The sequence below is a fragment of the Tupaia chinensis genome, unplaced genomic scaffold (assembly GCF_000334495.1).
Source record: "Tupaia chinensis unplaced genomic scaffold, TupChi_1.0 Scaffold142780_1, whole genome shotgun sequence".
Taxonomy (NCBI): Eukaryota; Metazoa; Chordata; class Mammalia; order Scandentia; family Tupaiidae; genus Tupaia; species Tupaia belangeri.
Genome location: NW_006202626.1, coordinates 436,887 through 450,258, shown reverse-complemented (window position 1 = coordinate 450,258; position 13,372 = coordinate 436,887). Strand labels below are relative to the sequence as shown.

The 13,372-nt window shown below is 37.8% G+C and overlaps 1 protein-coding gene across 3 annotated transcripts in view; it reads left to right on the top strand.

Annotated features, from left to right (window-relative positions):
- LOC102497370 (charged multivesicular body protein 1b-2) overlaps window positions 1-13,372 on the top strand; it is a 53,403-nt gene that overhangs the window by 21,678 nt on the left and 18,353 nt on the right. The window contains exon 3 of one of the 3 annotated variants that reach the window (XM_014582197.2): window positions 7,684-7,794. The exons of 1 other annotated variant lie outside the window; for it this stretch is intronic. In XM_014582197.2, coding sequence (XP_014437683.1) covers window positions 7,684-7,794 — 111 coding nt within the window. The remainder of the gene's footprint in view (window positions 1-7,683; window positions 7,795-13,372) is intronic. One more of the 3 variants, XM_006163682.3, reaches the window with a different exon arrangement.

Below are 13,372 nucleotides of genomic sequence, written 5' to 3'. Positions count from 1 at the left end.
CACACACAAATACACACACACACACACCCACACACACACACACACACACGTACACACACCTGATTTGAGTCTTAAGCTGCTGGGTCTGGGACTCAAATCATACTTGACCATATGGGAGTCCAGCAGTGTAACCATTACAACATCTGCTGGTCCCAAACAATTTATTCTTATCAGTTATGGATGACTCAGGCATTCTCTCTTTGAATATGACCTTTTACACATTCTTTTCATTATGTCTTTCTTGGATTCCAAATACTAGACTTGGTCTTTTAGTTTCTCTTTCACATTAACCTTATTTGTTATTACTTTTTAGTTTGCTGTAGGATATGCACGTTTACTGAAGAGACAGGGAGAAAGTGAGAAAGCACTACCCATGGGTGTTGACTACCTCACAATCTCTTCTCTCCCATTCTCCTCTTGGAATTTTGGTCATGTATGCACACACACCCTGGATGTTTTTCAAGCCAGCTGGTCAGGAACTCAAATCACACAGTCGGCCTTGTGAGATTCAGCTTCCTTAACAACAGCACCACGTGGCTGGCCTTTAACTTTTTTCATCTTAATTGACACATGTATTCCAGTTTGCCAGCTTTTTCCTCAGCTTTATGTCATTTTCTCTTTTACCCTTCTCTTCACATAATCCTGAAATTCCTAAGTTGAGGATGTCTCTCAAACTTGGGACTACTTTACTGTTTTAGGATAAGGTTTACCAGATGATTCCAATAGTGTCTAATTGAACCCAAAATCTATATCAAGATATAGCTGTGGTTACAGGTTCTTAAAGGAGCCTTTTTGCCACCCTCAGTTCCTAGCCAAGATCCAAGAAGACAATCTTGTCATTTCATCTTCCTTTGTCAGCTGATATAATTTATCCTACTAGTTTTATGCTGATGTTGCCTTCAAGGTTTCTAGCTTTATTCAGAAAGCTCAGTTCCAACACTATCTTAGTGGGTTTCAGGGACATTAGTCCTTATTTCTAATAGTTTCTTCTTTTTCTTTGGTTCTGTCTCGTAAGATTTTCCCTTGTTTTTCTCAGAGGCTAAACTGTATTTCCAAGGAATTTTGTTGTACTTTATCCAGTACTTGAAGGCATTTTTCAAAATTGTTAAGCTTTCATTTCTGGAAATGGCTCATATCTTTTTAGTATGAAGGGGGAAAGCATTATGATATTGAATGGACTTCTATAATTGCCTATTACTTTTTTGGCCATTATTTTATTCCATGATCAATCTTAACTTTTAAATAAGAATTGGCTATAATAGCATACAGTAGTCAGTATGTGCAGTTTACAGTAAATTTAAGGTTTAAGGAAAGCTGAAATCATTCTCTACAAAAAGCAAAAAAATTATTAACTGAGGGCTAGCAGATGGCATGGTGGTTAAGGCACTGGACTCCTATGTGACCAACCAGTTTGAGTCCTGGACCTGGTGGCATTCTCTGTTGTGTGTGTATGTGCATATGCCTGGTAGCAAATTTAAAAAACAATAACAATGATAAATAAATAAATATTTTTAAAAAGAGGTTATTACCACAGAGTGTGTGAACTTACCAGGTAGAGAGAGAGAGAGAGACCATAAGAGGAAAAGTAAGAATCACCCCCGGGGGTATGGTGGCACTGCAGTTCCTTTTCCCCCATTCTCCTTCTGGGATCCTGGACATGCATGCACACATACCTAGTGTGATTTTCAAGCCATTAGGTCTGGGACTCAAACCACAGTTGGCCATTGGGAGTCCTGCAACATAACCTCTACACCATCTGCTGATCCCATAAATAAATAATTCTTTAAAAATGTAAATATTGTAAATATTAACTATATGAACTCCTCTGAAATAATTGACTTCATAATTCAGCATTTAACTACAGTTACTTTTACTACAGAAACAGAAATTCTATTTGGGGGATAATTTAGGAAATGAAAAGTTCATCCTTTCTCTTTGTTTTCATTTAGTCAGTGATTATGATCCTTTTCTACAGGTTTCACTCCCACCTATCCCAACCCAGTGACATTTGTCAGGGTCTGGTGAGAGTTTTGGTTGTAAAACTGGAAAGAGGCACGTGCCACAGACATCTAGTGGATAATGGGTAAAGGCCAAGATGCAGCTAAATTTCTTGAAATTCACAGAATAACCCTAACAACAAAGAATTATCTGGCCTAAAATACCAATAGTAATAGAGTTGAAAAACCCTGAAACAGGGAACCAGCAGTTAGCGTAATGGCTATGTCGCAGGACTCCCATGTAGTCGACTGTGGTTCGAGTCCCAGACCCGGTGGCTTAAAACTCACACCAGGCGTGTGTGCGTGCATGCCCAAGATCCCGAGAGGAGAATGGAGAAGAAGGGATTGCGGCATGACCATCCCCACTGGGGGGTGATTTCTCACTTTCTGTCTCTATGTCTCTGTCTGTCTGGTTAGCGCATGCACCCTATAGCGAAAACCTCTCCAACTACAACAGCAACAAACAAACAAACAAAAAACCCTGAAACATCCATCTGACAAAAAAACTTCATCATTTAGATAAAATTGTTAAATTTTAAAAATGTGGTGTTGGGACCAGCAGATGGTGTAATGGTTACATCATTAGACTCCCATGTAGTCAATCACAGTTTGAGTCCCTGACCCGGTAGCTTAAAACTCACATTGGGCATATGTGCATGTGTGCCCAAGATCCTGACAGGAGGTGGAAGGAGAAGAGATTGTGGCATGGTCATCTCCCTGGGGGGGGTGATTTCTCACTTTCTCTGTCTCTGTGGTGAGCACATGCACCCTATAGCAAAAATCTCTCTTAAAAAAAAAGTATGACATATTTTACATTGAAATTATCCAGAAATTCATATATATTCACTTACTTCCTTATGATTCTAGGTACATGAAAGTACTTCACATAGTTCGTAGAAAATAGAATTGAAGTATTCATTTTGGAATACAAAGATTTGAAATTCATGCCCAGTTTATTCATAATGTGCATTTCCGTGAACTTTTTGAAGATTCCTACACATGTAGAATTTATACTCTGAAAGCTACGTAGAGTAGCAAATTCATCCTTCTAATTATCCATCAATAAGGTGTTGGATTAAAGTCATGAGGTTTTGAAGATAGCTTAATTTATGATACCACTTTGATAAATAAATCATTTTTTCATAGTGGGAAATCAACCAAAAAGTTCTGTATTGTGTATGTTTACCTTTTGATAAAAATGACCCTTCCATCTTTTTTTTTTTGTAATAACAATCCAGTTTTAATTCTAACACCTGAAGCTATACAAGGGTATGCTTTATAAACTTGATGGGACTGTTGTACATGTTTAATAAAGTGACAACTATGCAGTACCACTTAGTATCTAAAATCAGGAACATATATTTTAATTGTTTAAACACAGTCCACAGAATTAAGAACAAAATCAAAAGCCACTTACAGATATACTAATTGTCAGTTAAAAAGCTTTATACTTAATACTTGATACAATAGTCAATATCTAGTAGAGGATATTGGAAGCAATTCAGGAGTCTCATCCTGTTGTACTCTACCGAGAAGATTTCTTGTATAGGTACCAAATGCCTCCTGTATTAATGGATTAAGAACTGCACATAAATCTTTTATTATTACTTCTACTCTTGAAGATGATCATATTCTATGTGGCCAAATATTCTGGACTCATTTTGAACATAGGCATTTCAGTGTACTTGTATATATATATATATATGTATATGTATACATATACATATATATATATAAAATTTCATTTTTTTATACATTCAATTACCGTTTTTAGCTTACAAAGTGAATATTTCACTTTGTGAACATTTCTCCCTAGTCCAGTTGGTTAAACTCTTATCTGTCTTCAACAGATAATACCACATTTCTTTGTCCCATTAATGCTTTGCTTCCCTATTTTTCTTCTAAATGTCCTTCCTCAGGCCCTACTCTTCCACACACACTATATCTGGTATTTACACCCATTTATTGTGTTTGTATATCCTTTAGTCAATCAATTTCAGTCATAGAGTGCGGACACTCAGTATATAGTAAATGGGGACATACAGTGTCTCTCCTTCATTGCCTGGCTTGTCTCACTCAGCAGTAGATCTTCCATATTCTTCCACTTCCTGTCAAAAGCCAGGGTTTTGTTGGTTTTTATGAATGAATAGTATTCCATAGAGTATATGTGCCACAGTTTTTCAATCCATTCATCCATACAGGGGCATTTGGGTTGGTTCCATGTCTTAGCAATCGTGAATAGTGCCGCAATAAACATCTATGTGCAAGCACTTTTCCGATGAAGAATTCTTCTGTCCTTTGAGTAGATAACAAGGAGTGGGATTGCTGGATCATATGGTAGTTCTTGCTCATGAAATTCTCTTATAACCCATTCAAGTTCATGGGAAGCTTGATGTACATTCATCCTAATCTTTGCTTCATGTATGTTACCTTAAGTTGCCTGCTAACTTGTCCTCCTTCCTGTGTCACCTGCCTTTGATGATACAGATCTGCTTTATTACCAATTAAAATCATTGGAAACTCATCACGATCCTTTAAGAATCTGTCTTTGAAACTTCTAAATGTCTTCAAAACTGTCTCTACCAGCGATTACAGCTCACAGGCAAAATCTAGCTCTCTGACTGTTTTTATTTTTTTAGAGATTTTCGCTATAGGGCGCATGCGCTCGCCAGATAGACAGAGAGATACATAGAGACAGAAAGCGAAAAATCACCCCCCAGGTGGGATGGTCATGCCGCAATCCCTTCTCCTCCATTCTCCTCTTGGGATCTTGGGCACGCACGCACATGCGCCCGGCGTGAGTTTTAAGCCACCGGGTCCGGGACATGAACCGCAGTCGACTACATGGGAGTCCAGCGACATAGCAATTACGCTAACTGCTGGTTCCCCCTCATATACTCTTATGGCTCTAAATTATTCTTGTCTTGCTGTATCCAAAATACCTAGCCCAGCCACTCTGTCATCTCTAACACACTACTGTGTTGCATCTGCAATGGTTGGATCATAATCCATTATGAAATAGGACTGGATTAACTGAATGGTGAGTGCCGACTCCCGCACACGAACTCTCCCACACCGTCCACACAGACCGCCACCAGCTGGTACTTCTGGCTGGAGGCATTTTGCCAGCTGGTCACGGCCAAGGGAATGCTACCAAGCCCAGGCCAAGGAGTTCAGCCATCTCTGCTGGCCATAGGCCAAGATCTTGGGATTTGTATGGTAGGCAGGTTGCAGGTGAGCTGTTGAATGGGGTCAAGCACCAGGATCTGAAAGGAGGGCTGGTCCAGCCAGCAGCCCAGTGCCTGGGGCTGGCTGGGTCTCATTGGAGGCATGAAGAAGCAGGGTGATTGTAGGTGGGGGTGGCGGTGTCTGTTGGGGGGGGGGGCACTCCTCTCCATTTCTCTGCAGTGCCTGCCAAATGCAGCCTCCAGGGCCACCATAAAAAATATACCATCTATCCGGACTTCGGTGAAAATTGAATGCTTAGAGAATATAGAAGGTGGAAAATAGTTATGGATTTTGGAGACAATGGGAAGAGGATGGGAAAAGGAGGAGAATGTGAGGAAAGAAATTAAGGAGAAAAATAGGCAAAACATTTATGGGACACACAAAAAATGTATTTTTACCTGTTGATGATAATGTGTGTATAGTATCCTCAATTGGACTGGTGTGAAGTAGTCATATTGGTTAAATTCACTTTACAAGCTAAGTAATGTATAGTGATTGAATGTATAAAAAAAATCCCTCCATATTTTTTGATATTTGGAAGAAATCATTAACAACATTAAAAGTAAATTTTTCCTTTTTTAAAATTTTTAGTTTTTGTTGTACGGCGTGTACACTTGCCAGAGAGAAACAGAGAGGGAACCCTGGGGGTGGGGGGATGGCCACACTGCAATCCTTTTTCCAGTCTCCTCTCAGGATTTTGGGTACTCACACACATGTGCTTGGTGTGATTTTCAGGCTGTGGGATCCAGGACTCAAACTGCACAGCTGGCCATATGGGATCCAGGTCCTTAACGTACACGCTGACTGCTGGCCCAGTTTCTCCATTTTCTAATGGTCTGATCAGGAAACACATAGATTCTTCCTAACTTGTGATTTAATTATGACAAAACAGTTGATTTTTAAATAATTTACACTACTTTGACATATTAATATACATATGTTTCATATTCTTGTTTGTGTCATGAAAACAAAGGATTTACAGTATTGCTCACTTAAGAGTTTTATTAAAGAGAGTACTTCCCATTATTTCTTTTTTGGTGATTTTTCAAATTTAAAATCCTTAATCTTAAAATAATTTTAGACCTAAGGAAAAGTTGCAAAAATTGTAGAGCATTCTTGCGTGCCCTTGGCAAGCTTTTCCTAATGTTAGTGTTTTTTTAATAATTATTTTTTAATTTATTCATTATTATTACTATTATTTTCCAGTTTGATCAGAGAGAGAGAGAGAGAGAGAGAAAGAGGGAAAAAGTGAGAAACAAAGCCACCAGGTCTGGGATTTGAACCGCGGTTGACCATGTGGGAATCCAGCATCTTTAACCACCACACCACCTGCCAGCCCCTAATATTAATGTTTTAACCATAGTACAATGATCAACAAAAATAAATCAATACTGCTACAATATCATTATCTAAACTATAGATCTTATTTGAGTTTCACCAATAATTCTGTTAATTCCCCTTTTCTGTTCCAAGATCAAATCTAGGACCCCACATTGCATTTAGTCCTGGTGTCTCATTAGTCTCCTCTGGTCTGTGACAGTTATTCAGTCTTTCCCTGCTCCTCGTGAATTTTCACTTTTTTTTTTTTTGGAGAGGTTTTTGCTATAGGGCGCTTGCGCTCGCCAGACAGAGACCCTTCTCCTCCATTCTCCTCTCAGGATCTTGGGCATGCACGCACACGTGCCCGGCGTAAGTTTAAGCCACCAGGTCTGGGACTTGAACCACAGTCGACTACGTGGGAGTTCAGTGACATATTCATTACGCTAACTGCTGGTCCCAATTTTCACATTTTTGAAGGGGACAATGGTCTGTTATATCACATGTCTATCTGTTCAGGATTGTTTCATGTTTTGACTTGAATTGATTGAGGTCATGTTCTTGGCAATACCATCATAAAAGTGATGACATACCCTTATCAGTTCACCATTTCAGAAGTTAAATGATTGAAGTTTCTTATTTCTACTGGTGATGTTAACCTTGTTTAAGGTAGTGAGTGCCAGATTTCTCTGTTGCAAAGTTATGTTTCCTTTTATAATTAATTTATTCTGTTATTTGATTTTTGTTTATAAGACAAAGGGTGGATGTGCTCACCAGAGAGAGAGGGAGAAAGTGCCTCCTTGGAATTTGGTCATGCTGCAATTCCTTCTTCGTTTCTCCATTCTGCCAGGCTTGGGGGCATGCATATACACATGCCTGGTGTGTTTTTCAAGCTTCCAGGGCCAGGATTTAAACAATAGTAAGGCATGTGGGCTCTGGCTCCCTTAACCACTAGGCTATAGGACCAGCCTAATTAGAATTTTTTTAATAGAAAACAAGTATAGAAGAGATACAGATTGTTCTGTTTTCTCAAAAATATTGTAACTAGGTGGTAGCGTAATCTTATCTGATAAGTTTCATAATTTTAACATCTCATTTGCAGGTAGTTAGGTTGTAAAAATCACTTTTTGAATACCCTTAGCTTATGTTTTCAGAACACTTATTTAACTTGAAGTTTGCTGCAAAAGAACTTAATAGGAATGCCAAAAAATGTGATAAAGAAGAAAAGGCTGAGAAGGCCAAGATTAAAAAGGTAAGCTGTTTGTAATACACTTTCATGAAATGAGCTCAATTAATCATGGTTCGTTGTGTATACAGTTAAATTGAAGAAAGGTTAATAATTAGTTAAAAATTAAATCACCCCTCAGGGGGATAACCACACTGTAATTCCTTCTTCTCCATTCTCTTCTCAGAATTTTGGGCATGCACACACATACATCTGGCATGAGTTTTAAGCTGCCATGTCCAGGACTTGAACCATGATTGACTATGTGGAAGTCCAGTGACGTGACCATTATGCCATCTGCTGGCCCTTCTAGTTTCTAAAGTATTATATGTAACATGTCATAGTATCAATGTACAATATATTGTGGTTTGTGTATTTGCTAGGAGGATTCATAGGACTGAGTATGTACTTTTCTTAACCGCTATGATAGCTTATGGTAGAAGATGCAAAGCAGAAACAAAGGGAGAAGGTAGATATGACAAAATTTGAAGGATTCAGGCTCAAACATTTAAGAATCTTCTCCAAGAGTCAGTCATATTGGATAAACAATTCCTCCGGCTAGTTATGACATCACATGTGAATTGTTTCTGTCAAGGAAGTTCTGAGACTAGGAGTCCAAGGGATTCTATTGATAGGCAGTAATGTAGGCACTTTCTGCCTTTCACATCCAGATCTTCAGAAAGATATCAGATGTACAGCAAAAGCCACCATCATTAATCAGACAATATAGGCAGTGAGCCATTCTTATCAGTTTTGGGAATCCTCCCCATATCTAAGTTCCTAGATGCCACCTAAATGCCAAATTTAGAAGCATACCTTTTCTGAAGATTACAATCTCAGCCCTGCTATGTTAATTCTTTTGCACATATATATTTATAGATATGCTTTCAATATTATAATTCTTTAGCATTCAGATATTTAATAATAATGTGTATCCAATCCTTTAATTGAGTCATGTTGATTTTTTTGTCTATACTCCTTATTAAGAAAACTTTGCTAGGAGAAAACCTGTAGAAAAGGAAATATTCCTTATGTAAAACAGTTTGGAACCAGAAAAGTTTAAGATGTTAATTTTTTTTAGATTTTGGAATATTACATATATATATATATATATATATAAATAAAATGATATATTTTGGGAATGGGACCCATATACAAACAAAACTCCTTTATGTTTCATATACACCTCATACACATAGCCTGAAGGTAATTTTATATGTTTTTCTATTGCACCATTATGACTATGACTCTGGCACATCACATCAAATTAGGTTTGAAATTTTCCATTTGTGGCATCATGTTGGTACTCAAAAAGTTTACAATTTTCGATTAGGAATGCTTAACTTGTACTTGAGTTAGGAGAAAAAAGAAAAGTGCTGCATTAGGGTTATCTTTTTCTAAAACGTATGTCAACTATTTAAAGGAAAGAGAAACTCCAGAAAGATTTTTGGTCTAATTATTTCTATTTACTGAAGAGTTCAGAAATAGTTAAAAAAAATATTTTAAGGTATTAAATCTCAGTCAAGCATAGCAGTATTAAAGCTTATAAGTTATTTTACCACATACAATATTCATTAATGTTCTCTTATATGAATATTTGATAGTGTAGTGTTTGCTGAGCATGCGTCTTGTGAATTGTGATTCTGTTCTACCTGCTATGCATTTCTTTGCAATTTACTCTTTATTTTCTTCCACTTTCTACTTTCCCTATGTTATTTACCCCTCATCCTCTTTTTACTGTTTATTTTACCTAGTCTTTTTCAACCAGTTACCTACAATAGCAGTTTTTTTTTTTTTTATTTTTTGTGGGGTTTTTTTGGAGAGGTTTTTGCTGTAGGGCACGTGCACTCACCAGACAGACAGAGAGATGAGAAATCATCCCCCATGGGGGATGGCCACGTCGCAATCCCTTCTCCTCCATTCTCCTCTCGGGATCTTGGGCATGCACTCACATGCGCCCAGCGTGAGTTTTAAGCCACTGGGTCTGGGATGCAAACCGCGGTCAACTACATGGGAGTCCAGTGACATAGCCATTACGCTAACTGCTGGTCCCACAATATCAGTTTTATAAAGTTTCTTTATCTCCTCCATGAGCCAGAGAAAGAGAGAGAGATAGTACCCTTAATAGTGCCCTGGAACTGCGATCCACCCCCAGCCTTAGCCAGACTCAGGTCATTGGTATGCATGTGCCTGGCATACTCAGGTCTTTAGATATGAACCTGGAACTCTTCCCTCTGTGGGGGTCAGCCTCACAGAGCATCAGATTTTTACTGCTGAGTTACCATTTGGCTCTCAACCTTTTTTTAATGAAGACATTTAAAAATTATTTTCCATTGATATACAAAGGAATTGATTTTAAATGTGCAAATCCGTATATTAAAATATGTTTCATCTGGATTGAAAATAAAAAGTCTTAAAGCCCTATTCTTACTTGAAGAGAAAATGTGGAGTGACTTTTTTATAATCTTGGAGTAGGAGCTGTAAAACACAAAATCTAGAAGCTAAAAAAGGAACACTGATAAATATAACTGTGTTGGAAAAAAAAAATTCCATTTCTAAAAATTGCATTAAGATTTCCAAAGCAAAACAAAATGCCAGTGAAAGAATATTTGCAACAGTACAACAGCATGTCTATTTAATTTATATAAAGCACTTAAACCAGTGTTTAAAAACTAACAGTTTATTAAAAATTGGGCAAATCATGTAATTTAGTTTACAGAAAGATATTTATAAACATGCAAAAGCCTTAGACTAAATTTTTAAATGCATTACTTCTAAAGTGTAAATTTAAGTAAGATAGTGTTATTTGTCAGACTTAGAAAGAACAAAAAGTTTAGTGTGTTTTGCTATGAAGGACCTGAGGAAACAAGCATGTCTGCTTTGGTAAGAGTTAAAATTTATAACTTTGGAGGACAATTTGGCCATATCTAATAAAATTAAATTAATATATTCCTTTATACAGTAATTCTGATTCTAGGACTTCGTTCTAAAGATCTACTTAGGTACATGCACTAGTATGACAAAATTAGTCTTAATAGCATTATTGCCATAGCAAAGAAAAACTAGAAATGAGCAGATATGACCTACATGCCCATTAATAACAAACTTGTTTAATAATAGAATCACATGTTGGAGTACTATATAGCCATTAAGAAGACTGAGATATGTCTATATATTGACATGGAATACTGTTTCCTGAGAAAAGCAAGATGCAATGTTGTCTATTCAATAGCGCCAGTTTCTCTGCGTTTCTGTCAATAATAGGTATTAAAAGACTCTTTTTTCCCCACTCTGGTAAAATGTTTTGATTTCCATTTTTATTGAATGGGTTTAAGCTTCTTTTCACAGTTAGGCATTTCTGGTTTTTTTTGTACATGTGTGTTTGAGCTACTGCTAGGTTGTGGTATTCTTCTTTTTTACTTAATTTGACTAAGAACCTCAAATTTCATGATCATTCAAAAAAGTGGTACATCAGGGCTAGTAGGTAGTATAGTGGTTAAGGTACTGGACTCCCATGTGGCCAATTGTGGTTTGGGTCCCAGACCTGGCAGCTTTCTTTCTCTCTCTCTAGTAAGTGCATGTGCCCTATAGCAAGTTAAATAATAAAATTAAGTTAAATAATTCATTTTTAAAAAAGTAGTACTTCAAGTCCCCTATTTAACCCCTGTCTCTTGCTGTGATGTGAATGTTTGTGCTCCCTCCTCTAAACTGATAATGTTGAAACCTAATCATCAATGTTATGTTCTTAGTAGGTAAAGCTATTGAGAGGTGATACAGTCTTGAGGACAAATTCCTCATGAATAGGATCAATGCTCTTATAAAAGAGGCCACAGTGAGAGCTGCCTTGCTCTTTTCACTTTGAGGACACAGTTAGAAGGTACCATTTATGAACGGAAAGTAGTCCATCACCAGACATGAATCTACTAGCACTTTCATCTTAGACTTCCCAGTTCCCCTATGGTTGAGTATTTCCCCAGTACCCAGAGTGGTCTTATTTTTGGATTTAGTTTTTTAGATTTGTTTGTTTGTGTTTTAGTTTTTGCTATAGGGCTTGTGTGTGCTCACGATAGAGAGAGAGAGAGAGAGAGAGAGAGAGAGAGAGAACATGAAAAACCATCCCTCGGGACCAGCAGTTAGCGTAATGGCTATGTCGTAGGACTCCCACGTAGTCGACCGCAGTTCGAGTCCCGGACCCAGTGGCTTAAACTCACACCGGGCGTGTGTGCATGCGTGCATGCCCAAGATCCCCAGAGGAGAATGGAGGAGAAGGGATTGCGGCGTGGCCATCCCCTCTGGGGGCTGATTTCTCACTTTCTGTCTCTCTGTCTCTGGCTGGCTGGCAAGCGTAGGCGCCCTGTAGCAAAAACCTCTCAAAAAAAAAAAAAAAACCCTCCAGGGTAAATTACCATACTTCAATCCCTTCTCCATTCTTCTCTTGGGATTAGTCATGCACATAGGCCCAGCTTGTTTCTCAAGCCGCTAACCCAGGACTCTTAACTGCACAGTCTGCCGTGTGGGATCTAGCAGCCTTAACCATCATACCACTGGCCAGCCCCAGAGTAGTCACTTTTCACAGTAGATCATGACCATGTCCTTCTCCTTGGAGCCTTCCAGTGGCTTCCTGTAGCATCTAGGACAAAATCCAGAATCTCTACCTTATTCTGTAAGGCTCTGTATGATCTGGCCCTTCCTCACCTCCATCTTCTCCTACTACTCTCCCCCATAATCACTCTGCTCCAGCACACATTGGACTTCAGACTTTAGTAGACCACATCCAACTTAAAATCTTGTCTTAATGACTGCATTAGCTATTTCCTTGCCTAAACAGATTATTGCCCTTAGTATTTTGCAAGGATGATTCCTTCTAGGCATTCAGTTTTCAGCTTAAATGTCATTTTCCTCAAGTGACTTTTCTTTTTTTTTTTTAAGTTTTCTTTTATGTAGTTTTTAATTTCAAGAGAAGCAGTTTTAGCATAAATAAATCAAAATCAAAAAATGTTAAGAGAAATTTGCTTAAGACTTAAAGCCAGTGAAAAGGTTAGGATTCTGTTCAAATAGTAGGTAGATAAACCTATCATCAGCTCAAGAGAAGACAAAAATCCTTAAATCTGGAAAACAAAGCATGAGGAACATCAGTAATGTTTTAGTCAAGAGTCATAAAATTCTTTTTTTTAAAATTTCAATTTATTTATTTGCATTCATGCACTGTACATCATTACAGCATACAAAATGAGATTTTTCCATCCAGAGTACACTGTATATTGTCTCAATCAAGCACATCAACAAACATGTTATTGTCAGCAAATAATTTTCCATTTCTTGTTTTCTGTATGTTTTGCCTTTTTCCCCCCCATCCTTGATTCCCTATCTCTTACCCTCTGCCATCTCCCACTCTCCTCCTCCCACACTGTCTCTGGTATCTGTGTTTGCTTTCTATACTGTTTCCCCCCCACATTTTATTGAAAGACCTTAATTAATCTAAATATTTTCATAGCAAACACAGGTGACATATACATTTCCATGAACACAAGTCTAACTTTATGCATCTTATAAAGTAGCACCTAGCTGGGGCTATATATCTTACTGCAGTCATTGAATAGATATT